We start from the raw sequence: 27,087 nt of genomic DNA, 5'->3' as shown, positions 1-27,087 counted from the left end.
ACTTTCAAGTGCCACTTCAAAACTAAAATACTTACATACTTCCTGAAGGTGCTCTGCAGATCACCAGCTGCCCACGAAGACTCTAGCTACATATGTTTGAATGTGCAACCATTCTAATTTTAAAAAATGTGTTCTAGAACTTGATACAGTGCTTTGTAAGTTTTTCTGAAAACTTGACACATAGAGGAAAAAGATAGGAAAGCATCACATTTGCAAAGCACTTCTCAAAAACCAGAAATGTTAAGTGAAATCAGCAGGATAGCGTGTTTCACTAAACTTCACCCAAGTGGATTTTCTGTTGTTAAATGCTTCTAACAGAATTCTGGCACTGAGCTGCATCTCGTAATCTGGTCAAGCCAACAGAAGAATTTTGTGCCAAAATTACTAGGTTAGTGTACTGTGTTTAAGGACCCAACTTCTGCCCACCTTTTAGGCATTTAGTAAAAGGAGCTCTCTTAAAATAAGCCTGCCCAGAGATGTGGCAGTGTCTTGTGATGCCCGTGCCTAAATTAAATCTACGTTAAAAGGGTCATTTCAAGAACTCCAACTGTCTAGATAGGATTAGGCAACTAATCTCTCAGTTATCCACACAAAATTATAACAGTATAGAAAACCCCTCCTCACAGGAACGATAAACCCGTAAATCGACAAATGCTTAGGAACAGCACTGATGATTTTGTGAAGAAGTTCAGACTGTTAAAACTTCCCATGACTGTAGTGTCTAAATTAACAGACTTTCAACAGGGTCCATCAGAAAGCAAATCAGAACTACTGTGCAGAACTACAAAGTACCTATCACCGAGTAACAATATGGACTTTCCTTCTCATGAGGCTACAAGTTTTGTTACAGCCCTCTGCCTTCCATCACCAAAAGCAGAGAATTAGTTTAAATTTTCCTCCAAAACTACGTTCACAATGCAGAGAACAGCCTCCTCTTATTTGGCTGTAGCAAGCCTATCACAAGAGCACAGGTGGCATTCATCTCAATGCAGGTCTTAACTACTACTCTAGTTAGCATATAGGGTTTCGGTGATCAATCTTCAATTTTTAACTATAGAGAGGCTTGGCTTCTTTTCTGTTTTAATTAAAAAAGGCAACTGGAGATTTCTTCCCAAAGAATAAATAGAACGCTAGGTCAGGCAACAGTCATTTATTTATTGACTTAAACAAGCAAAAGATATCCTCAGACATAATGGCCACCACTTGAGCAATACAAATCAATGTTACTGAAGAACAGGGAACATCTTTTCTCTCACCCCTCCCATCCCAGAAGTAACAATAGAAATACCAGGGCCCCTAGAGAAAAGAGAAGGAGAAAAATTATAAAAGGTGCTTAGAATGAGCTGCAGAATTGAAACATGGACACTAAAAAAATCATTAGCTAATCTACCATATCACCACAATCACCTCAAAAATAACTTTCATTGTTCCATTTCTACCAGGTACCAAATATATAGCGCTGTTTAACAGCGATTTCAATGTATTAACAACTGTCCTCAGCTGAAGCAGAACAGCAATTACTATTTATATTAAATTTGAGGCTGCAGATAGAAAGAAAGGTTTCCACAGAGTACGATGCAAATGAATGAAAAGAGCGTGGGGAAAAAACAAAGCTACTTTTAAGTTACTGTACGTCCCTATCAATCAAGCAATTCATTCTGTATTGATAGCTCATTACAGACACAATATCCTGATAGAGTATGGCAACTCTACTCACCCTGTGACAGCATATCTGAAGAATGTATCTATGAAGAATGTATCTATAAGTCCCTTAAGTTGTGGGCCACAGAAAATCCCAGCCTCCTACTCCTGTGTGGGTATTTTTTAATCAGACATCAGCAAAAAAGCAAACAGACTGCATGCAAAACAATTGTTGCCAAATCATTTAGTCTTCCTTGTAACAGTTGAAAATATGAGTAAGGCATTCCTCAGATCTAGAGAAAACATTAGGAGGCTGTAGTTTTGCAGGCAAGGAGACCTTTTATTTTAATCCATTAAAAGAACCCAAAATAGTCAGCAGGTGGCCACATCTATCCATGTTTCATTAAAATCACATAAACCCTAAGTACAAAAGCACCACTGATTATTGCTCTAGAAAAACTGCATGAAAAATTCAAATACGCACAGTAAAAACATCACCATATGCACAAGACTTAATTTCTTAAAGCAAGTGTATGGAATGCTGATCCAATTTTACACATACCTTGCAATATTAAGTTGATATTTATATTACTTGGCAACAATGGGAATTTCTAAAAGCACTGTTATGAGAAGGGAAATGTTCATATACAGTTTAATATGTCAACTATCATAGTCCTAAAAAAATTAGCATTTACAAAATACTTGATAAAAATATCTTTTAAAAGTTGTCCAAGAGGTACATAAAATCAACCCAAAATTTTCATGATATTTCATTCATTCTTGTCACCTACAGATTCAGTTTTCTGAGCCTGTGGAGAAGAAAGAAATAAATTAATTACTATAGTACATTGCCATTACATACCTAAACACCCCAACTACCCTTACTCCTTCGACTTCTTATTTGCAACAGCTCAGTTTCAAACCTATGTCCATATTACATTTACACAAACGAAACAGGTACATTCACACACTTTTCTTAAATTATCGGTCCCAGCTTTTCAAAAGCAATACAAGCCTTACCTGTCAGCTTCCATTGTTCACACTGAAAAGCACCACACTACTATCTGTTTCTATTCACTGCACACATGCTGAATGCTCTACCGTACCCTTAACTTTCACTGTTTCAATCTGCCCTTTTACTGACAGTGTGCTGGGTGGGGCACCTCTGGATGTTGAAACACTAACAGTTGAGCGAGAGATGCGAATCTGCAATAACATTATGGGCAATAAAAAGAAACATTATGAACATGCTATCAATGTCTGAAAGGCTGAATAATTAAAAAAACACTGATTCAATCAGCAGGAGGTATGTGTGGAAAGTACCTCTTCAGCTTTATTGTCACCATTTTCAGATGGTGTAGTACCTTCCTTTGCAGCTTCTTGCTTTTCATCCTTCTTCCCTTTAGCACCTTTGTTGGCCTTTGTCCCAGGTTCCTTCTGACAGAAGATTAAAAACATGGGCATAGACATTGTATGAGTAGCCAGCACCCTACATCTTTACCCAAAAACCTTCATATGAACTGAAAAGCAAATCTTGGCAAGCTGCACGTGCTGGACTGAAACAGAAAACCAGCTACCTGGAAAAATGTATATCCACAACAGTCATATAGAGACTCTCAAAATTTCTAGAAAATGCTGATGTCTGCTTCTTTATTGTTTCTGCTAATTTACAGGGATACAAAACCCCCTCAAACTACTTTGGTAGAGCTGAGCTGTATTATACAGAGGTATATACAAGATATCTGTATGAACAAATCCAGTTACAGTATATTGAAAGCTTATTCAGCCAAGGACAAACAACACAGTTTGTGTAACAGCACCACACTTTCAATTCACATGAAATATTAAATTAGATTTAAAAAATTAAGCATTTTTGTTGGCTGTCCCTTTGTTAGTTTGGTAACATGTGATGCTCATTCCATGTCAATGAAAGAACCAACCAATCCACAAGGGAGGCAAACACTGATAAAATTCCATCTGCAGCAACACAAAGCAGAGAATTTATCAAAAGGAACTATGCTAACAGCTACAGTTTCATTTGGAGATTTGCTCTTAAACAATCCGTATGTTGAAGTCTACTTTTTTTTTAATCTTTGCTCTATGTACATATTTATATTTATCATCTAAGACTAGTAGAGACATAGGTTAAGGATTTTAAGGGCAATGGAATAAAAATTTAAATGGTATTTAACTGACTATTTTACATTAGTATTTAAAGTAGTTCTGATAAACACTGTGGAGATCTGCCATGTTGATCATTTGCTCCAAATTCTCCATGCAAAATGGCAACAGTAGCTGTGAACAGGGATATTAAGGTCAGTCTCCCTTCCTTAACTACCTCTCCCCAGGGATCCCCAATACAGGAGTGGGGCAGTGAGGAGGGAGTGCCAGTAATCCTAGTTCCAGGGCAGCCTGAATTACTCCTTTCACACTTCAGCTTCACCGTTACACAGCAGCTGTGGTGCTTAACTGAGAGGGTTATTGGTGGTGTGAGTATAGCCCTAACTCTTCACCTACGAAAGAACGAGCTAAGGACTTGACTTAGTAAATCCATGATCTGCAAGCTTTTAACACTAAAAATTATCTCAAATCCATACCATCTTTGGTTTTTTACTAGCAGGTTCAGAGCACACACTTGCTGTTTTCTGTTTAGGAGACCAAGATTAACATACTCTTTAAAACGTGATCCAGTTAAGAGTTTGGAAAAAAGAAGATTACTGTATTAAAAAGTTACTTAGAATAATGTTGTAAAGGATTCGAGTCGCCTGAAATGAGCAGTTTAGACTGACTCCATAACACCTAGCTCATTTCACAACATGTACATGAAGCTATAGAAGCTACCATATTCCCTTCTTTATTAATACTGTTTTTAAGAGGGGAGCAGGATGGACTCAGCAAGACTGTATTGGTAATTTCATTTGATAAATCATATGTGTTCAAAGTCATAGAGTTTTACTTTTACACATGGACTTTGTATCCTGATACTTGCCCAACTGAGATAGCAATAAAAGGACCTGAAAAATGTAAGCGTGAGGAGTGCTAGACTCAGTTTCCAGCATGGTTTTTTTCCAGTGAAGCAATTGCTCTTGTTTAACATTGCTCTTGGGCACAAATAAATCTACAGTTTCTGAAGTACGTGATTTATATGCAGAAATCCTGAAAAGGTATTTCAGACACTAATAAGATTTTAATTTGACTGTAACTGGCCTAGAAAACCCAAACCATTCAATTTAAATATATTTAATTTCACCTTTAATTATAATTGTGCATTCTCAGCAACAGCCAGGCTTCAAGAACAGATAAGAGTTTCTCACTATGAAATGAAGTACTGCCCTTCTAGACAAGGCAACAGGATGGCACAGAGTGATCTCAAATCCTATTGTAGAAATTGCTAGGTCTCAGGTAGACCTTTCTCAACCAAACCTGTACATTTCAGGAAAGGTATAGGAAAGGTAAATATTCTTCTTAAACTAGGAATTCACTACAAACTAACATGGTCTGCATATCAAACAGGCAGGACGTTTTGTTTGGGCCAGTAATGAGGCCAGGAAGGGGTGGAACAGAAAGAAAAGAATGATCTAATTTGTTTTTTTTCAGGGGTGGGGGGGGGGGGGGGGGGCGCGGCACCAGGGAGCTGCAGGGAGGGCAGGGGAGCCGATGCCTCACAAAAACGCTGTGAATTGAACTGTTTGCAATGCAAAGAAGAAGTATACTTGCTTACTATTGGCTACAGTGATGGCAACTAAAAAGAAGAGTATTTACCTTCGTGGTTTTCCTTGGTTTGGGTTCAGGTTTTGGCGGAGCAGGTTTCTATAAAACATTTTTAGTTGCACAATGTGTTAGACATATTACCAGAATCCAGGCAGCCACCTCCACACCTCAGCTTCCCCCCACCCCACACCTTCCCTTACTTCCTGCTCATTAGTATGCATCTAGAAAAAAGACTGAAAAACCTTAATGCACAAAAATGCACCTCATCGCTGTACACACCCATTTTCATTAGCTCACTCATCTAGCAGTCAAAGCAATTTGGGGGTCATTCTAAGAATAAAATGTGGAGATTAGTAGTCACTACAAAAAAAAAATTGAAAAAAAAAAAGATACGTTCTAACAGAGAAGAGGAACTAAAACCCAATACTAGTAGTGGCATCAAATTAAGTCCTTAAAGGACTGCTCTTTCTCCTTCCCAGAGACGTAGCTGCATTTCCACCACTAACATCAGCCTGTGAAACGATACGAAGTCATACTGCACGTAACAGACAGTGTTGCACTGAGGTGGGGAAATACATCTTTTGTCAGAACAACCTGAAACCTGAAAACCTGAAACCAAGAAAACACAGATAACTTTAGCTCTAGAGTTTTTAAACATCTGTCGGCAAGAATAAAAATTGAGTCAAGCAAAATATAACAAACCTGTTTGGTCTGAGAAACCATATGTGCCTAGAAAAGTATATACCAAGAGCTGTTACACATACTTACAGCTGACAATCTTGCTGATCGTCTTGTGGGCTACAGAGAAAGAAAAAAAGGAGAAAACACTTTTATAGGCTCACAGCAAACAGTATCCAAAGCAACAAAATATCAGTCATTTCATGGTGACAGCATAAAACATGCCCCTACCAAAATACGTCTCTATTGCCAAACACAATTCACATCTTCCTCACCTTGGATGATTTTAAAGGGACAAATTTTAAATTTTAAAGGGACAAAGTGATGTGAAAATCAGTAATAAAAACCGTTCAGGAATTATAACGTCTAAATCTCCATATGGTTAAATTTTTTTTTCTTCCCCTATTTTACAAGGATTTCCAAGTCCCTTGCTGCTCTATGAAAGGTTCACAAATACAGCAAACTTGACTACCTGTGCACAGGACACTGAACCTTTCTCATAAATACTTAGAATGATGTTTCTATAATCTAGCAGATGCTACTTGTAATAGCGGGTAAAAATACCATCTAATTAACAGCAGAATAAAGTTAACATGCTTCCCTAGAGGGTATCAGTGTGCTGCAATTTCAAAACATGAAACTAAGTCCTTGCACTTCCTCAGTTCCCTGCACACTCAATCCAGTCCATGATAGTTCAGGTGCACAAAGACAGCTGCAGGATGAGAGGGAGTAATTACTACTTCTATTTAAACATTCTCAAAACGAAAGAAGAAAGTCAGATTATTCTGCTTTCCTCCACTTTTATCACTTCAACACACCTTCCTTATTAAATTTTATTTCACTCTGTTCTTTGTGATAAATTTATTACTGAAGATGAATTAAGTCTTAGAAATAGTTGTAAGCTCATTAGTTTGTTCACAGTATTTTTCTATTCATTAAAACAGATGAACCCATGATCCAGTTACACAGCATGGTTATCAGAGTTAAAGTTTGGTCTATGTCATAAAACTGGAATCACACTTGTAGCCAAAATAAAGGGACACCTCAACTGCAACAAATATCCAATGTAACACAGCTTAAAAAGTGAATCAAAAATATCTTCTTAATTACATATTAAGCATTTAAGTTGAGCTGAAAAAAGATGGCTCCACACATCTTGCAACAGGAAAAAGCTGTCGTTAATATCTGAGGAATGCAGTAATTTGTATTCATTGGAGCCATTTAAGTATTCTCAGTGGAAAGCAGTAGTGAATAGTTCAGATCTGCATCCACCAAAATAGAAGTCTTGTCAAAAAACACCTAAAGATATTTTCAGCTATCAAATATTTATGCATCATTAACAAAAAAAAAAAAAAAAAAAAAAAAAAAAAGGCAAATCTCTTTTCTTGGCAATTTAATATATCAACTGCTTGTTAAGCAGCCTAGCAGTATTTTACAACAGGTTAAATAAAGCATTTCATTTGGTCAGGTAATCAAAGAACTCCTAACTCAAGAAGACCTAACTTCTTTTACAAATCTGTTTTCTTAACTGATGATTTCTATCCCTCAGCATTTGGGAGTAGGAATGTTATGCTAGCTCTACTTTTTAAAGGATAATATAGTTTTTTAGATAAATTATAATTCCCTCACATAATCCCCAACTGTTCCTGTTCCACGACTGGTTTCACAGAAGGCTTGTATTACCATAAGACAGACAGCATAAACCCTCAGTTCCTTAAAAACGCCTGATGGGTAGGTCATTTTAATTCTCATTCAGAGTTTGTATGTATTTCATGTTATCTGATTACAAGGGAGGAACTGCAGTGAAGTCAGCAAAGGTCACATTTTAACATGCTTTTGCAACCCTTGTCCCCCTCCAAACAGCTGTACTAACCCAGAAACTAGCAGCTCACCCAACGGTCTATTTGGCACTGCCCCACTAGCAAACATCTACGGAAAGAGTCTATGAAACAGCAGACACAGAACAACACTCTGCACTTTTCTACTGCACCAGCTTCTGGCAATCTACAGTTGCGAACTTTCCAACCTAGATATTATACCCACATCATGTGTTTAATAGTCCCCGTGGCTCATTTTTTCCATAAATTGGAATTTCTCTATAAATCTGTCTAATAACCTAGTGAACCCATTTATACATTCAGTTTCCATAACATCCTGTGATGATGCAATGAGTTCCATAATAGGATTATGCACTGTGTGGAAAACAAAAAGCAAAACCTTCCCCTTCTGTTGCCTTTCCTTTAAACTTCTTGCCTCTTACTTTCACTAGATTCCTTTCATTTTCAGGTTACATGAGTAATAATTCCCTGACTGCCTTTCTCTGTGTTACTGATGATTTTATCATGCCTCCGTTATATAAAAAGTCAAGAATCCTAGAAAATCTGGACTGTTTGGGGTTTCGGGGTTTTTTTTTTCGGTTTTGGTTTTTTTTTTTTTTTTTTTAAGCTGCATCCTCTGTTTGCTCTACTATACTTGGTGTCCTTCTCATTCTATCATGGCCTTTTTAAGGAAGAGTCAGGAGAACTTCATTTAGTAGTCTCACATCTGGGTGCACAACAAATTAATCTCGTGATACACTGATGTTTCACACTCTGTCCTCTAGTATTTTTTCCTATATTCTAGTTACCTTTTGTTTAGAAACTGACATTTTCTAGTAACTATTCACAGTGATTTTGCAATCTCTCCCCAATTAATAGCTGATTTGATGACCATCACTGCCTTCCCCTCCCCATGTATTAATTTGCATTTCTCCGTATTGAATTTGTGTTGGTATTTTATCACCTAGTTATCAGTGACGTAACAGACTTCTCAGTCTCTCTCACTTGACTACCCTGACAATTTTTCATAAACTTCAGCAAACTTTGTCATTTTTCCAGTACCTCTTCTAAAGGATTAATGAATATATTCAGCAGCACAAGCCCAAACACAAATCCTTCCAATACTCCACTGATAATTCTCCTCCATTATGAAAGTTAACTACTACTTCCCTACTCTCTTATCATATCTTTACCTGTTACCAATTCTTAGGAAGATCTATCCTTTAATCTATGCTAGCTTAGTTTAAGAACCTGCTTGGGGAGCCTTATCAAAAAGTGTTCTTTACATGCAAGTCAACTATATCAACTGGCATACTATCATTCTTATACCTGTTGACTTCTACAGAGAACTCGACTGCCTGAAGTATGACTTCTCTCTGCCAAATTAATGTTGACTCTCCCATTATACATTTGTTTCCATCTACTTTTTTTTTTTTTTTTTTTTAATGACTTTTGCAAGTTAGACTCACAGGCTTTATCTTCCAGAAGAATCCCTTATCTAAAGTCCTGGAAGCATTTCATCACCTTCAGTTACTTTGGTACTGAGGCCAATGCAAGCAGTAAATTGCATACTGCACTTAACAGTTTGGCAATTGCTGGTGAATACTGTCTAGTTCTCCCTCACACTCAATTAAAGAATGTCCTCCAGACTCTACACCCATGAGAAAAGACTCCACTGTGAGAACCTCCCTAAGAATTCTCCCTTGCAGGAGTTTCATTACCATTTTTCAGCTCCACATTTGCCATGCTGGAGGGTTTGTGCCTTTCCTCATTATTTCCCATCAACACAAAAAACACCTTTCAAAAAAAAAAAAATTTCCCTTATTTTGCTATTAAGCCATTCTGAGCTTTGGTGGGGTTTTGTTGGGTTTTGGGGGGGAGGCTTTTGAAAAATAAATACACATTTACACATTTCTGGAAACCTCTAGCATGGTATACCACAAAGCCTCTCTGCCACCTGAAACCACTAAACTTTTTAGCTGCTCCTTTTAATAGGCTCTCATTTTTAATAAAATTCCCTTTCTTGATATCAAGTCTTACCATAGCAGAGTTTATTTGCACTTGCATTCCTGCAAGAACGATGAACCTGAATATATTACAGTCATAATTACAGAATAGTTCTCTGATAACTGTCTTTTTAACTAGCTCCTACATACTACCAAGGACCAAATAAAGAGCTGATTATCCTTTCACTGGTCCTTTGATTTGTTCCTCCAGGAAGCAAGCATTTATAGTTTTAACTTTTTTGTCTTTGTAATGCCATCCCATGCCCTTTACCAAATCTCTGAAGGGTAACTGAAATCTCCATCAACACTGTTTCTGTCCTCAGAGACTCTCTGATCTCCCTTAACATCCCATTGCCACTTCTATTATTGTGGTCAGATGACACCTGGCACAACTTCTACACTATATACCTCCCATTTACACATGGCTTGGCAATCCATAAAGGATTCTGCTGTACTTGTTGATACAATTAATCTAGAAAAATATTAAAGACACGTAACAGAAAGCCATTCTACCACTAATGCAACTTAGCTCTCAACCCTGTATAATTTGTGCCATGGCATCACAGTCTCCCAACAAATTTCTGAGTTGCTCATTTTATCAATGTCCTCATTTAAAGCCAGATAGTCCAACTTGCCCAGATTTAGATTTGCAGCTTTTGAATTTTGGCTCAACTGTTTTCAGAGGCATGAATTAAACAGGGCTTTATTTCTCAACACTGCTCTCTACGTTTTCAGATGCAACCTTTTATGGCTTCTGTGCTAGCCCACCGCCCAGATAGGGAGCTCTGACTTCATCCTATGTGCTCTAAAGAACTTGCCAGTCTCCCCTTAGATGTTTAATTTAAAATAAATCAGAAGATCTCCTCAGTGCCATCCACATAGGTCTCTTTTGGTTCAGACTGAAGCCACTCTTCCTACAGAAGTTCCACCTATTCCAAGAGCTCCCACAGTCTCTAATTTAAATCCTACAACTATTTTCCTCATTCGCACACTAAGAGCTACAGGTGTATCTACTGAGACTATCTTAATGTTGTGGGTTTTTTTCTGTAGCATCAACAGCAACTATTATCTCACCTTGACTGAAGACTACTCTAAGAGCCCTCATATTTCAGAGTCAGCGGGCTCTCCCCAGAGAGCCTGTGTATTTCTGTAAGCTTTTCAGTTTTTCCTCTTTATTGTAGCAATCAGGTCTCAGATTTTTAGGGAAAGAAACTTTCACTTTTCTGGCTCTTGAAGAAATAATATTTAAACTTGGACAGAGAAAAACATTGATTCAGAGCAAAGGAGATTATATTTTTACTATGATTTAGTCAGCCTTTTCATACTTTATGTAGAAGAAACTGATTTGTCTTCTAGGAAATTCCATAGGAAGATACTGAGGTATCAAAATCTATTCCTCTCAGACCTCCTTTCTATGCCACCTGTTTCTTTCAGGAGCTTATTGTAAACAATACTATTGTTTGAAATATTTTGACATTCCAACTGTACCATCTTTTTCTGCCAGAGCAACAACCAACTTCTCAATTCAGAAAGTGTAAAATTTCATTAGACTGTTTTTCCTGTTCAAATGTGCTCAAAGATTTACAAGAAGAGCAATTAATTGTTAATTCATTTGAATATTCACCTATTCTTTTCAAGGTCCTGATTTAACTTTGCCTGCCACAAGAGATGACAACCTAAGAATATGAATCCTCAGAATTCTCTACCTGTTTTTTTAAATTTTCATTAAGGGCTGTGACACACTAGCAAACTTTACTGTAAAGGTCAAGGTATCACCAGCTATCTCCTTGCCTTCTCTGACAGAAGTTACTGTGCCCTTAAATTCAGACAACAAAAAGACACAATTATGTCAGCTGCTCCAGTTTACAGCCTGGTATCTTAATTCAAGACACCCTTCCATCATTAATAGTTTTGAAGTAGACTGGCTGAGGTGTGTGCATTAACCCTCTTCTGCCAACCCACTAGAGACTGTTGCCACAAGATCCACCAGAGCTTGTCTATCAAAGCCCTAAGTGTTTCTGAAATTTATTTTGTGTACTACTAAGTTGTCTGAATCCTCAGTGCACCAAAACCAAATTATGCCAGATAAGCTACAAATGTGGTTTACTGTCATTACTCCCTCTGAAAACACCTCACTAGAAGTGCCAAAGCAAGGCAGTCTTCTGATATGCAAGACTGCAGATCTCCAGTTAAATAATTACATGCCACAATAAATTTAAAAAAAAAAAAAAATACACTTGCCTCTTGTTTAGTTACTTTTGCTGCATCCTTGCCTTCAGCACCCTCTGGAGACTGAAAGAAAATATTAAGTCACTGGTTTTATTACAGACTTAAAAGCATCCAGGCAACAGCAAAACAAAGAGTATGGTGAAGATTCTTCTTTCTATACGTTGCACCAGTTTAAAGAAGCCTGGCAAATTTACGTTAGTATTTACAAGCAGCATTGTACCAAAGCCATTCTAGATTTTCCAAGCAAGAACACAAGGACTGATCATCACCAGGTACATACATATCATATCACACAGCATCCCTCAGCGGTCCCTCTAGCCAATTAACTAAAGCATCCACAGGCTCCAGTGGGAGCTCCATCTAATCAGCAGTTGGTAGCACAACTGGACTGGAAATCTTAGGTTTGCTCTACTAGGGCTTTTGAAATCCCTGAGAAATTTAACACCTTTCTTCCCAAACATGAACTTAACTAGTAATGAGATGTGATAAGATGAACCAAAAAAGCACAGCATTACTGAGATGAGTGATTTCTTTACCTCATTTACTCCTTTTGTGCCTCAGGCTCACTCAGCTGGAAGCTTTAACAGTATCTTTCCCTCATCTCCTCCATCAGAACAGCAAAAATCAGTAAAACACCAAGACATTGACAGGAAAGCTAGGGACAAACATGTTTCTTCACAAGAGCAAAGTATCAGCCCGACCACCTCTAACACTGGTCTTCCAGAGGTACTAGAGAAATGTTAGTTTAACCACCCGAGGCGGGGGGGGGGAAGAAGAGGGGGCAATCAAGCTTCTGTCTTTTGTTTACAACTCAAGATGTATTACTTCACATTTTGCAAATGACTGGGTTTCCACCTAGAAGCAAGCGATTCCTGGAAAAACAGCAAGGAGCAGCAGCAGTTAAAGAACTGCAAGAACGGCATGTGTTTCAAAAAGGCATTTAACAGGCAGCAGAGAAGGCAATTTGGTTGCTGTTTCTTTTTTCAGTCAGTAAAGGAGCACGCTAGTTATCTTTTCCTTTGTCTTTCGATTTCAATCCTAACCCAAACCTCCCCCCAGATTTTGACACAGAATGTCTCGGAGTTAGACATGGTTTGGAGCTGAGAAAAAGACCGGCTAGTTCGCAGCAGTTGACCGCTGCCTTGTCCTGGCATTGGGCTCTAACATACTTACAGAGACACTCTTCAACCCCCCCGCCAGAGAATAAAACGTGCCTTTGTTACTGTGTGCTCTCCTGACAGAAAGGAAGCATGCCACAAAAGCAGCCGGTTTAAAAAAAGCCGAGGACTGATCATCTAAGTAGCTAGAAAACAGCGGGAAGTTAAGCGGCACTGCGCAGCGTAGAGCAACTCGGAATAGCAACCGAGTCAGGCATCCAAAATGGAGCCTGACTGCTCCCTACGCTACTGCAGCCTCACCAGCCGCCTGCAGGATTGTTTCAGGTTTGCATTCTTAAAAGCCTTTCAGTTTGGTTACTAAAGAGTTGCTACAGCTTGATGGAGCGATGCTGGGAGCATCAAAAGGCATAAGGGAAACAAAACCAAGCAGTTCCATGATCCCTGTCAGTAACACCGTCTTATTTCGTACAACCTCCCTCGTCAGCTCACGATACGCTACAAGCTCTGGGTATAGCTTCTCTGTACTCCACAAATTCGTAACATCTGTTTCTCCTGTAGGAATTTTCTCTAGTCTAACAAACTTCGTGCTGCACCCTTTCCCTGGGAGGGAACTCGAATAGCATCCTTCCTGTCCTGGGCACCTATTTATAGGGAAGTTCTCTCAGATTTTATATTCTTTTCCTCAGGGTGGCCAAGAGGCTCAAGCCTTAACAGGGGTAGGGACAGAAAGACGGCATGATTCATTTCCTTCAGAAGCCAGGCTAAAAAACTCACCGTAAACAAAACGCAGCTGACTGACACTCCACCATCGGGCTGTTCTACCCTGCTTCACTTTTAGGAACCACAGAGCTTTGAAACAGGGCTAAGTCATCACAAGATGGCATTGCCACATGCCAATAGCCTTGCAGTAATTGCCCAGGAGCAAACTCTCACCCTGCAACACTGCACAGCTAACACACAGTAATCTACCCCATTCTCTTTAGCGGTAGTGAAAGACAAGTCTCCTACACTTCTGATAGACATGGCAGCCTGATTTTAGATGCCAATATTATTGCTTGACAACAGATTTTAAAAACTGCTCATGAGGCTAACTGCAAGGGGAAAAAAAATTATATTAAAATACTCTTAATGCAACCACAACCACTGTATGCTACTATGATATGTTACACAACATACTTCAATTAAGTTAACGAATTAGCTCAGCATTCCCTCTCAACTTAGAAAAATCCAACAGCAATTCTGAAGGCCACATAACTTTTTCCACAGAGGGACGTGCACAGTAGTAATCTCAGAGGTGTGAATAAGCAGCAAGGGGTTCTGACATGCTCTCATTTCCATTTCAGACCTGCTCCCTGCTCTCTGCAATCGCTACAAGTCCAGGTGTTTGGAGGCTGTGCTCATCCTCCCAGGGCCTTGGCTCCCCAGTATGCTGGCAGAGCTGCGTGGGAGGCCATGTCATGAATAAGGTAATTGATCCAGCTGAAAAATAGCCTGCTGCTTAAGCAAATTCATAAACATTATAAATATATACAAATTATAAATATATAGTCTTCCCTGCTCCAACAGAATCATTTTATTGCACAGCTGCACAAACAATTGAGCCAGTACAACAGAATGAAGTGGCACGGGGCAGTTGCAAGCAGCCTGGGACTCTTTAAGCTGATAGACACACCAAAAAAATGTCAGATGTGGCTACAGCATATTTGTTAAAAGAGGAACAGAAACACATCTTCCCTTCTGTGAGTCCTGCTTAGACATTCCAGTGAGCCCCAGCTGATATGGATCTTCATGCTAGTTTTTGCAGTACTTTCCCCTCTCCCTAGGGACCAGAGAGATTTGTACACGAACTGATTTGAGGTAAGCATTCGAGCCAAGGAACTTAGCATGCCACAAGCGGTGACTGTCTGCGCTAGTACCTGGAAGTCACAGGACTTCTGTGTCCAACCAAAACCTTAAAGTCCTTGTCCCTAACTCTTCCACAAAAACCCACCCCCCATCTTTTCTCCTGGTGACAAATTACTGAAGGACCTCTGGTTTCAAAGCAACCAAATGTACTAAGTATAAGTAACCCATCCCCTTGGCATGTTTTTCCACATGACGTAATGCTATGGCTCACTGTATTTCACATGACACCCCAGTCACATTAAAGTGCTCCCTGGATACTGTGCCTTACATCGTAAACTGTCAGGAGCGGGACTGTCCACACTGCAAGTTTTGTGCAGCAAAATCAAAGACCAATGCAAGCACTGAATCACTTGACAAGGGCAGTACTCCAACCTCAGTAATTCTTCAGCTGTACTCCATCATATGCCTGTATTATACTCATAAAGTAGTCCCTATAGGCCTGCTGTGCCTGATAGTGTATGGATGCCTGCAAGAGACAAGACGGATAAAATAAAAAAGCAATTAAGGACACAAATAATAGTGATTTTTTTTTTCCCCCAATCATAGAGGTACACAGAAGGAAAGAAGCTGACTGGCTAACTCTAAATACGCTTTTGACATTTAAACTAACAGCAAGTTTTAGGTTCAGATGACCACACATTGTGTCATACCTCAATTAGCACTACATATTGGCAATAAGATTGTAAATTAAGCTGTAGCTAAGCTTTGTAAGATCTGTCAAAGCTGCATAATTTTTATATCACAAGATTAAGCTGGAAGGTTGAATACAAGATTCCCTGTGTCTATCAGCAGCCAGCTTTTTTTTTTTTTATTTGCTTTTCTCCACTTCTTTTTAAGGACAACCTAGAGAATTATTTTGAGAGGATCTGGGGGGAAAAAAAAAAAGGAATGTTAATAGCTGATAGAAAACATTTAAAACAAAATCAAAGGAATATTAAAATTGAGCTTGTTTGTATACACAGTTCTTGCATTTCACCAGCTGTGAAGTATACATAAGAGCCAGTGTTTCCACACACCAGGACAATACTGAGGTCTCTGCAATGCCAACACCATTACAAAACTTAAGTTGAAAACAGAAAACTAGGTAACTGTTTTAAGGAAACATTTAATAGAACATACAAGCAAATTCCTTTTTTTATTGTTCTTAAGGCTGGTTTACCTGGTAGAGATGCACCACAAAAGAAACAAAAAGCTTCAGTTTTTCTAATCAAAACCCTGTGATATAAGCAGGATGTAACGAGAGTACAGCAACACAAAGTAGTAAAGTTATTGATACCTGAGAGATCCAAAGGTACATATTTGAACTTGCAGTGTCCAGCTTTTGGATAAATATTTCGTTTGTACTTAAATGAATGGATTGTACTATTATAAAGGAGTACATTAAAAAGCATGAAGAATGAGAATACAAGTACATGAGAAGTAACACTCAGTACAGAACGTTGCTTATAAAATTAAATAGATGGTCATTCTCTGAAGAATCTTACTACTAGCTGAAACTCAACACCTTGGCTCTGATAGGACAGAAGTGAGTCCTTTCATACCCGCGTGAAAAAAAAACCAACAAAAAAGCAGATACCAATTTCATTCTAAGTACCACGTTAAGAAGTTAGAAAGGCAGAAAGCCTTAACCGTCCTAGCACTTGAGTATTCTCTATAGCGTTCCCTCCCTTCTTTGCAAGCTGTTTTATTCAGCCACATTTCGATACACTGCCTGCAAGGGGATTTGCCCGTAGATACTTTCCTGGCTCACTGTTCCAGCTGCAATTTCCATGATGTAATGCTTTGGTCATTCCTCCAACAACTGTTTTCAGCAAGCAAAATAGGATAAAAGCTTGCAACAAAACCACAGTGCAAGAAAAGATGACGTATCAAGTCCTAAGCCTTTTTCAGGGTTTGCTGCACTGTTTTCTAAAATTTTTCCTCCACTCATTTCCCTTTGAGTAGAACTCTGCATTAGACTAAATTTAATTCAAGGAACTGTTTCCCCATACATGCTAGATCTTCTAATTATTTGTCTTCAGAGCAGCTTGAATTTCGTGCCAGTTCATAAATGTAATTAAAATGCTGTTTATTTCTTGGTTTAGATTAATTAAGACTATGTGCTGACTAATTTAACACCAACCAACTCCTTCAACACCTTCTAACCATTGTTTCCTCATTTAGCTCCTCCAGCATCTTACCGTTAACCTTTGTTTATAGCTAGTTCTTTGATCTGTTTTCAGCAGATATAACAGTGCCCACTGCCAAGCCACTGTGAATGAACTTTGCAAGTAAAATTAATTCTCCCTAATAAAAGCTTTAAGAAATCAGGTATTCTACCTACTACACTCTTTAATTTCTTTTTTCTACCAAGAGCCCAATCCTGGATTGGGGGGGGGGGGGGGGGGGGACGGACGGACATGCCACTAATTTAAAAAACAAGTAATTCTGCCAGAACCACGAGTGAAGTACAGAATAAATCTAGTTAGTGGCTGGATTTTTTAAATACTTATCCAAAATGATATCTGTCTTGCACTCTTCCAAAAAATCCGAGGGTGGTGGGGTTTTTGTATATACTGTATATATATGTACATATATTCTTCACTAAAAAAACCTGAACAACAAGAAAAACCCTGGTTAAATATTTATTCTTTAAATGTATCATATTTTAATCTTTTCTGTTTAGAACTATGACAATGAAATATTATACAATATGTCATTTTTAGAATTTAAATCCCTCCACCTCACATCTGTTAAGAGCAGAATATTTAATTTTCTAATTCTTTGGGGGAGAATGTCAAGATCATAAAAGTTCTGAAAAGACAAACAGTACTTAAAAGTTTATATTTAAAGAAGACCATTAATATCCCCTGGTATTAATATGCAATTAGGGGAAAAAAAATCAGGGAAAACATTTCCTGATCAAAGTCTCCATTTTTGCTTAGAGATTCAAGCCAGAGTGACTGGTTAACATGCATTGCATTTTCAAAGAATATATAAGAAAATAAGAATACAAACTCCTGGTTATAAACAAAATCAGCAGGTTCAGAAAAGAATTAAGGAATTTAATAAAATGCATTAACTGGTAACTTCTGTGAGCTTTATGCTCTTCCAGACAAGACAGAAGAGACAGAAATCAAGTGAGGCCTGGGGTATTTCTAGATATCCAAAACCAGACAGAATAAATGCTTTTCCAAAAGGGCAAATTCCTTCATTGTAGATTGAGGTTTTGCTATTCCCACTGAAAAGAGGTCAAAGATTGACCAGTATAATTTAAAATGCATTTATATTTGATGGGACATTTTAGAAGTCTCACAACTGGTTTGGCTTTTATTTTTCCTTCCAAGTTTGTCTTCCCTGTAGTCAGTTTTTTGAATATGACATCTACCTATAGCAGAGTAAAGAAATAAGAGCAGTTTCTAGAGGCTCAGATTTAATAAAACAGCATTGTAATTTAAAATTAGACAGACAGTTCCTTTTTCAGACAGTGAAGTAATCAGCTGCATTTTGAAAAATACAGATCAGCCACGGGAGCAGTGAGCACAGTGCATTTGAAATTTTTCCGTTTCTCCTGAACACCAAACGTGAGAATTCAGCTAGGTAGTAGGTAAATTCTTGTCTCAATATTTACTTAACTATTTTAATTCCACTATAAAATAAAAAGGCAGATTCGAAGAACATGATGGATGAAATCCAATCCCTAATAATATTATTTCTCTGACCTTTCAAAGCTGATGCTAGTTCTGCAAGTGAGATTAAGCCGATCAACTCCTGCAAGTATACATACAGAGGCAGTTTTTAAAACCTTGAAGATTAGGTTCTGAAATCTGTATCTAAATAGAACTGATCAGATCTGCAAAGCAAAACTAGCACAAAGTCCTTCTGAAAAAATAGGAAAAAAGAATTATTTTATCTACCTAGAGATTAAATTTAGACAACTACTTTCAGTAACAAACGATTCCTGAAAATAGCCACCTCTGACAAAGAAAAGTATTCCGAATGACTGAAAAAAGGTGTATAATTCCTCCCCTCTCAGAGGGCATAACTGCGATAAAACCACAATAATCTAGAAAGAACCTTTTTTGTTGTTGTTTCAACTAACTGGTACTACAGAACATCAAACCTCCAAGACGACGATAGCAGGTCCACGAGTAATAGGTAGGTACCAAAGGCACAACTGGTACAGCACCTTAGATACACCGACCTCTTACATCCCAGTAATAATTGCAGCTGGGGTTAACAGGAGTATTGCTCTACTACAGCAACCAGAATGGAGAGCTTCATAGACAACCTAAATGCAGTTTCAAGAGAAGAAAAAAGTAAAATGTCTTCAAGAGGGTGCAGGTAGGATAAGGAAGAAACAATGCAGCAGAGATAAAGGATGTTTTCCTACTGCAAATAGAGCACCGACACCTCTTCTCAACTCCGCTTGAGAGGAACAAAACACTGCACAGGTAAAAATGTCATTAGACACTGGACTGCCAACTATGGAAGCACTCTCTCCTACTACTAACTCAGGTAGCATTAGGATAATAGAGAAAGCTAGGTGGGAAGAGTAAACATACCCAACAGTCCCAACAAAGCCGGTGCTGATGGGAACATATGCAGTTTTTTTTTGTTCGGGCAGATCCCAACATTCTTAGGCAACACAGCATTTTATATTTGCAGCTTTCACTGTTACCAAGTACACCCACTCTTTACTACAGGAAGACAGGAGCTGTATCTCCAAGTTACAGGAGTAATTAATTGAAAATTGGTAATTTCCAAAGACAGGAAGGGGAAAAAAAACCAAAACAAAACAAAAACCAAGCCCAATGCCTTCCCCTGCTCCCCCAATGGTCCAAGGATGCAATTTGACCACTGACTTGTTCTGATTATTCTAATGAATAGAAGAATACTCCTCTATGCACTCTAAGTTAGGGACAATCAAAGAAAGGCTGGCTAAGACTGCCATCTGATGAATGCCTGGCTGCTGCTAAGAAGAGTTCTGCTCTTCCCCACCTAATCATTCCTGCCAATAAGCCAGCTTAGCTCTTTGTGCCAAGGTATGGGAAGCTAGATCAGCAGGCAGGTCTGGCCAAAACCTACCTCAAACACGTGTGATACCCCACAGGTTAAACCACAGTAAGGACAGGAATGAGTATCTGGAATTGCTTCTTTTCACCTGTACACACCAGCTTGAAATATCTGTTGAACTACTGTCCCAACGGTGAAGTCCCACTCTGCCAATTTTGCTGACAATAAAATTGGTATAAGAGCATCTTACTTCTGCATGCAGCCAGTTCTTCATTCCCAGCTCTACTCCCTATTAACAGGTTACGACACATTCATTGTGCCACTGTGCAGCATCTCTAAATTGGATCAGTAAAATGATCCAGGATTTAAAAAAAAAAAAAAAAAAAAAAAAATAATCAAAAGCACATTCAAACCTGTTAAGTAAATAAGCATTAAGAGGCTCATGGCCTCAAATGTAAGTCCAGCACCTGAAAACACCTCTTTGGCTACTGGACCATGGGATGAATCACTGTGCTAGCTTAGTGCAGTTAAAGAACAGAAAATAGATGGTGGCCATTACAATCCTACAAAGTGCTAATTTCCAAGAGAAACCTCTGGATCTGGTTTACTTACACTTTACACAAAAGACAGTATTACAATCACGTCAAGCAAAACTCAACTTCATGCAATTTCTCTGAAACAACAATACACCTCGAAACATACCAGGCCTATACACAGCTACTGCTTGGGTATAAAACAGCAGAGGCAGTGAAGTTTTTCAAGACAGAAAGAAGAAAAGCAGCCTTAAACTAAACAGCATATACCCGCTACATTCCATTTACACACAGGACTTTATTTTTTAACCTTAACAATACTGATACTCTAGAATACAAAATAATATTACCCCCGTCATTGGAGTGTTGAACTACTGTATATAAAAAGATTACCTGCACCTGGTTAGTTTTGAACTCAGAGGTGATGACTTACAAAGTAGATGGTACTACTGGCTACACCTTATCAGATATCACGCTTTAATGAGTCGAGGGAGCATTAAGAATGACTTTTAATTGACAATTCAGTCAAAACCTAAGAATTTTTAGGTTGCCCATTCATTAAGTCCAATTGCATTTCAGTGTGGTCTAAGAAGAAAATTTATATACATTGTCATCAATTGTTAATAAATGGGTCAGATTTTTACAGACTTGTATAAAATGATCAGAAACATTTTAGATCTATAAATCCTCAGTAAATGAGCTTTTCATCTCCACTACTCTAAAAAATAGTCTTAGCTAAAATTATACAATTATCTCTTTCTAAGCTATTTTAAAGTGTATCTTTAATATAAAACATGGACAAATATTTGTTGCATGTACTTAATAGCCCTGTAAACATTTACTGTGACATGCCATAGCAGCACTACTCAAGCGTGTTTCCTCTTCAGTGCCACTCAAGACTGCTACACTGTATTACATTTAAGTGTACCATGAGCAGATAAAAATTTGTGATCTTTTCTGCTTAATTTTTCTATGAAAGATGTGGATCCTTTGAGACAGTCTGGTCAACGAATACTTGGAGTAGGCCAACTAAGCAGTTTGCAATTGCTTTAAATACATCAAGGTTTAAAATTCTCAATAGTTACAAATTTAGTACGAGTGGTACAATTTCTAAAACTGGTAAGTGACAAAACATCCTTTTCCCTTGCATTAGAAGACTCCTGCAATCTTTTAAGATGCTCTGACACCTCTGTTCTGTTTGCCATGGTTGAATGTTAAGTGCATATCAGCGTAACAATCATTTTACCTGTCCCTGCAAAGGATGCCAAAGGTAGAAGCCCACCTGAGGACTCTGCTGGCATGTTAGGTACAAGTTTGTCAGTCAGGGGTACCTCAGTGACACAGATGGAAAGAAGGTCATCTGCTGCTGCTGCTGCCTAGCCTGTATTCCAGTAGTTACTGAATGGTCTAGGATTGATCTAACGGGAAAAGTGGAAACTACCTTTTCAGAGCTCTGACTTCTGCTCTTAGTCCTCATGTAGCACAGGGGGAAAGGAGGAAGCAGCCAACATGGAACACAGCAGCACTTCAAGTGAAAGTCTGGAGAAAGAACTGGGACAGAATGGGAGTGGGGAGAGGGCAGCAGCCGAGACATCTGGATCTGGTACTGACGCCCTTTCCCCTTCTAATCTACAATCACCTCCAGAGCGTGAAATAAAATACAGAACCTCCCCCATTTCTACGTCCCACTGCTAACAGAATGTGCCCTGCGAGTTGTGTTCTAGGATAAACTGAAGACTGCCTCTGCTACAAGACCAAGACCTTCTAACCTCAGTGATGAAACAAGTTGTTGGGAAGGTGCAGGTCCCCACAACGTCATTGGAGCTTTTTTCCTGCCAAGTAGCTTCAAAATGAAGATAACTTTAGCAGAAAAAACATTTATGTTACATATGGTATGTTGAACTGACATGGACTGATACACAGCAGAAGTATCAAAACACGGAAAGGGACATGAAGAAGAGCTGAGCGGCACTTGAGTGTACTTCATACTGCCGCACTATGAACACAAACTCACCTGCTACTCTTTGCACAAGATCTACACCTCATTCCACGGACCAAAGAGTGACAGCGGGATCATTCAGAGCCACAGCAAACAGAGCTGTCATCTGCAGGACCCTCAGCTTTGTTAGATAATTGGTGTTTGATCACATACAAGTTGCTCCAACAAAATTTTAGAGAACCGGTTATTATTGCAAGTTCCTCAGTCTCTGCATATACAGCACGATGCAAGATGACAAATTTGGAGAAGTAGCAACAAATACACCACTTGAGTGCAGGAGGTGTTTATTAGGGGGAATAAAAAAAAAAATCAGGACAGACATCTTAACCTGAGAATCCAAGATGAAAGAAAGGAGCAGTCCGACAACTTGGCCGTTTACTTCTGTGCCCCATTTCCCTATCAGTGGATGAGGAACAACATTTCTCTTTGAATATCCATGACACTTGAGAAATGCAAACTCAAACACGCAGAAGAATTTCACAAAGAGAACTGAGTTTAGGTGCAGACAAAAAAGCCTAAGTAAAATTCAACAGCTCTAGGATAGTACATGTAAGAACGTGCATATAACCCCAAGGATTAGAAAATACATTGATTAGATACCTGGTTGGCAAAATGACTAGCAACATAGGAGTCCCACAGGAAAACTATCATGTGATCATGTAACTAAATGCACTACCATAGGACAACCCTGGAATATGGCACCTTCTAACTTCCACTAAAGCAGCAGCATTCAAAGCAAAATATTCAGAGGGTTTGTTTTTCTGTAGTAAATACAACCAACTAGTCTCTCTGACTTTAAAGAAAGTGAATTTGCATAATGGAACAGGAACCTGCCACAGATGTTCTCTATTATATTTTTACAGCATTGACTGTACTGCAGAAACTAACATTCCTGACTACAAGAAGGCAGCAAATAGCCTATTGAAATGGCTAATTAGACCACAATATTTCTTATTTGCTCTGAAACAGCAGCAATATTCAAAGATGTTATAGTTTAAAAAAAAAAATTTAAGAAGAAAAAGGTGCATTTAGTCCTCACAACTGATTCAACTTCAAGTCTTTTCAAAACAACACATGAGGAGCAGGTCATGTTGCACAGAGTCATACTGAAGAACAAGTTGGGTCATTTTGGAGTGCAACCCCAACTAACTGACAGGCTCCCCATCCAATACTAGACAAGTCACCAGCTGCCCTATTAATATCCCTCAGAGATGGTGCACATTCCACTTAAAGGGGCAAGTACCGTTCATCCTGATGACGATCACATTAAAGCTGACGTACGTATGCTTGTGCACATGAGTGTATTTGACCGTACCATGATTCTCCTTGTCATGAGGTACAGAATGGTTCTTCATCCTTTTATGGCTAACACTGAGACGTTTTTATTGGGGCTGTTTCAAGGTCAAGGAGTTTTCCCAATGTGACCCAAGAGCTAATGCCAGCAAGACAAGCGACAGAACAAAACACCCCAATCCATTTCAAGGCGTTCCTTGCTATCAATACCACAACAAGCATTCTGGTTTATCCCACACTGGCATGCCATTCTTGTGAAAGGCCACGTTCGCACCACAACATGTTATTACAACAGACAAAGGGTGCAGAAATCTGACAGAAGGAGTCCAGAGTTCAACCCCTTTTTGTTTTAGTACAGTAACCACTTCAACAGACAGAAAGTCCTTCCTTTTCCCCGTGACCCTCAAGCAACAAGTAACGATATCCCAATATCTTAGGCCACAGACCTCTAGAGAAGGGGAGGCAGTCTACATTTTTTTGTTCGTAATATTCATGATGAACATAAGGCCAGGGACTCAGCAACTGACTTCAGTTTACATAGAGATGAAAAGAAAAGCAAACAAAAAGGACCAGCCAGTTTAGATGACTAAGGCATGTGCAAAAACAAGTACAGGTGGATTCATGCCCTTTCTGCAATATTATTTATTTACTTACCCCTGCAACTGTGACAATTTCTCACTTTGATTTTTTATGTTTACTTTCTTGTAAAAAGTCTGCTAACAAAGTTTTACAAGTTAGAAATTTTAATAGAAGAACTGACTGTTAGCTGCACGTGATGGTTTTGTCTCCATGTGGAAGCTGACTGGTGTAATTATTCAGCTACTGCTGTATCACTAACTTCCCACTCTGTGGATGTTATTCTGGAATAAAATTGACTACTCTAGAATACTTACGGCAATTCCACTTTTCTCAAAAAGCAAAGCCATTAACGACACACTTTTCCTGGAACCAGTGCTTCCAAAAACCCATACTTCATATATAATCTTAAAATTTAAATGTTTACCCGTACAGTGCTAAGTAAACTAAAATTTACTGTGCCATTAAAATTCATCTCCGTCACTCTGATCCCATATGCAACATTTCTATTACTTTTTTATAATCTTCTAGAAAGAAGACATGTTCTCATGGACTTACTACTCAAAGATAGTTTCTCTTAATAAACATTTCACAACAGACCACAAAAACCTACACAAGCGACTTAACCCCCCTCTTAGGGAGAACAGCCTGAAACACTATCCACACCGTAAGAACACAGGAGGGCAAAGGGAACAGGGTAGGAAGTTTGCAAGGTTTCCAAAGTTGCGGAGAGTCCTATGGGCACGGGACCGTTTTCAGCTTTTTCCTGATGACAAGCAACGGCACCAAAAGAGCAGAAGCGCGCGAGGCCTATGCGAAGGTGCAAAGACAGACGAGCAAGGGCAAAAACTGCCTGATGTTCCCTAACTTCAAGCCCAGTTATCCCAATAAAGGCAATCAACCCCACGGTTGTATCTGTTTTCAGAACGGGAATCAGGTTCCTAACTATGAATTAAATAATTCGGCAGCGTACTTGACAATCTGATGTTTTGACGCCTCCCGTACGGAAAGGCCAAGAACTGAACACCGAGCTACATGGAAGTCATCATCCACCGGTAACCGTATTAAAACCGATGCGAGCCCCAGTGCAGACACGGTGTTTTGGGAGGCCACAGGTGACATTTGGGAAATCCCCAAAACCACAAACTGCTTTGCCTCGGCTGACCCAGTTAAAACCGAAGGGCTGCAGCTATTCTTTCTTGCCGAAGCAGGGGACCGGTGTCGAGCCTCTCGCCGCGCTCACCCAGCGCGGGCAGAAGGCGGGCGGTTAAGTTCTCTGCCAGGACCTCGGCGGGGCCGGACCGGACCGGGCCGGGCCGAGCCGAGCCGAGCCGAGCCCGCCGCCGGCCGGGCACCTCGCATGGGAGGGGGGCCGGCTGCCACCCCCCTCCCTCAGCCTGCCTTCTGCCAGCACCGCAAGCGCTCTCCGCAGCGAAGGCTCCGGCTCCAAGGAGGAAAGAGAGGGGTAGGAGGAAAAAAAAAAAAAAAAAACAAACAAAAAAACCCCAAAAAAACCAAAACAACCCCAACGCCGAGCCGAAGGGCCGCCTAAGTTTCTCTCCCTTCGGGCAGGCGGTCTCGCAACCGGCCCCCGCCGGCGGCTCCCTGCCCCGAGAGCAAGAAAGAACGGACGGCGGTGGGAGCTGGGGGGGCCACGGCCGTGGCTCCCCTCAGCCCCCCGCCGCCATGGCTTCCCCGGGGGGCGGCGGGGTTCGCGCGCGCTCCCTCAGGAGGCGCCGCCCCCGGGGGGGGCCCTGCCCGGATGGGCGCCGGAGTTGGTACATACGGGTCTGCCGCGGGAGGCGAGGAGAAGGGTGTAGTTTGTTTTAAACATGGCTTGCCTCTCCTCCTCCTCCTACCTCGGAGCCATCAACCCGGGCACGGCGGGAGGTGGTAGTGGGATCCGGTCGCCCCGGGTGGGGGCTGCCCCCCACCCCCCCCCCCCCCCCGCGGCGGCGGAGTTTGCGAGGAGGAAACTCCTCCCGCCGGGGGCCAGGGGCGAAGCCGCAGCTGCTGCAGCGCTTCTCCCCGGCGGCGGAGGGAGAGAGGAGGAGGAGGCGGCGGCGGGGGGGGGGGGGGGGGGGGGCAGGAGTTGTGGCAGCGACTTCACCCCCCGGGGACGGGGGCGACACCGCCCCGCGCGGCGCCGGGAAAGTAAACAGGGGGCGGCGGCGGGGAGGGGTGGAGGGGGCTTGCAACAGGCAGCAAAATACCCGGGCTCGGGAGCAATCCGCGGGCACCGCAACGGAACGGCGGCGGGGGAGCAGCAGGCGCTCCCCGCGGCCCCTAACGCGCGTTTCGCCCACCGGCCCGCCCCCCCCACCCCACCCCGGGACCCGCCGCACGCCCGGGGCGCCTTACCTTTCTCTTCGGCATAATGTCCCTGCTCCGGGCCGCGAAAGTAAAGCGACGAAAAGAAGCTCCGGCAGAAGCGCGGATCCGCCCGGTGGTAGTGGTGGTGGTGGCGGCGGCGGCGGCGACACCGGCGTCGCTGGTGCCCGCAGCTCTGCCCGCGCCCGGTGCCCGCCGCGCCGCCCCGCCGCCCCCGGCGCCCCGGCAGCCCCCACCGCCAGCGCCCGCCTCGCC

At 40.6% G+C, this 27,087-nt stretch overlaps 1 protein-coding gene across 11 annotated transcripts; it reads right to left on the bottom strand.

Moving 5' to 3' along the window:
• Positions 1 to 1,135: 1,135 nt before the first annotated feature.
• Positions 1,136 to 27,087, bottom strand: HMGN3 (high mobility group nucleosomal binding domain 3). Of its 11 annotated transcripts, XM_041120894.1 has the most exons (8): positions 26,288 to 26,350; positions 12,095 to 12,145; positions 6,121 to 6,150; positions 5,404 to 5,451; positions 2,965 to 3,078; positions 2,662 to 2,847; positions 1,718 to 2,450; positions 1,136 to 1,296 (listed from the first exon to the last, which is right to left on the bottom strand). In XM_041120894.1, the coding sequence occupies exons 1-6, from the start codon at positions 26,333 to 26,335 to the stop codon at positions 2,716 to 2,718; spliced, it is 423 nt and encodes a 140-aa protein (XP_040976828.1). In that variant the 5' UTR covers positions 26,336 to 26,350; the 3' UTR covers positions 1,136 to 1,296; positions 1,718 to 2,450; positions 2,662 to 2,715. The 11 variants fall into 11 exon arrangements, with proteins under 11 accessions (XP_040976828.1, XP_040976836.1, XP_040976830.1 ...); XM_041120902.1 differs by lacking the exon at positions 26,288 to 26,350 and adding an exon at positions 26,863 to 27,087 and having other exon boundaries at positions 1,136 to 2,450; XM_041120896.1 differs by having other exon boundaries at positions 1,136 to 2,450; positions 2,965 to 3,075; positions 26,288 to 26,447.

The sequence above is a fragment of the Aquila chrysaetos genome, chromosome 2 (genome assembly GCF_900496995.4).
Source record: "Aquila chrysaetos chrysaetos chromosome 2, bAquChr1.4, whole genome shotgun sequence".
Classification (NCBI taxonomy): domain Eukaryota; kingdom Metazoa; phylum Chordata; class Aves; order Accipitriformes; family Accipitridae; genus Aquila; species Aquila chrysaetos.
Note: the sequence above shows the minus strand (reverse complement) of the source record. Positions and strands in the feature narration are given on the sequence as shown.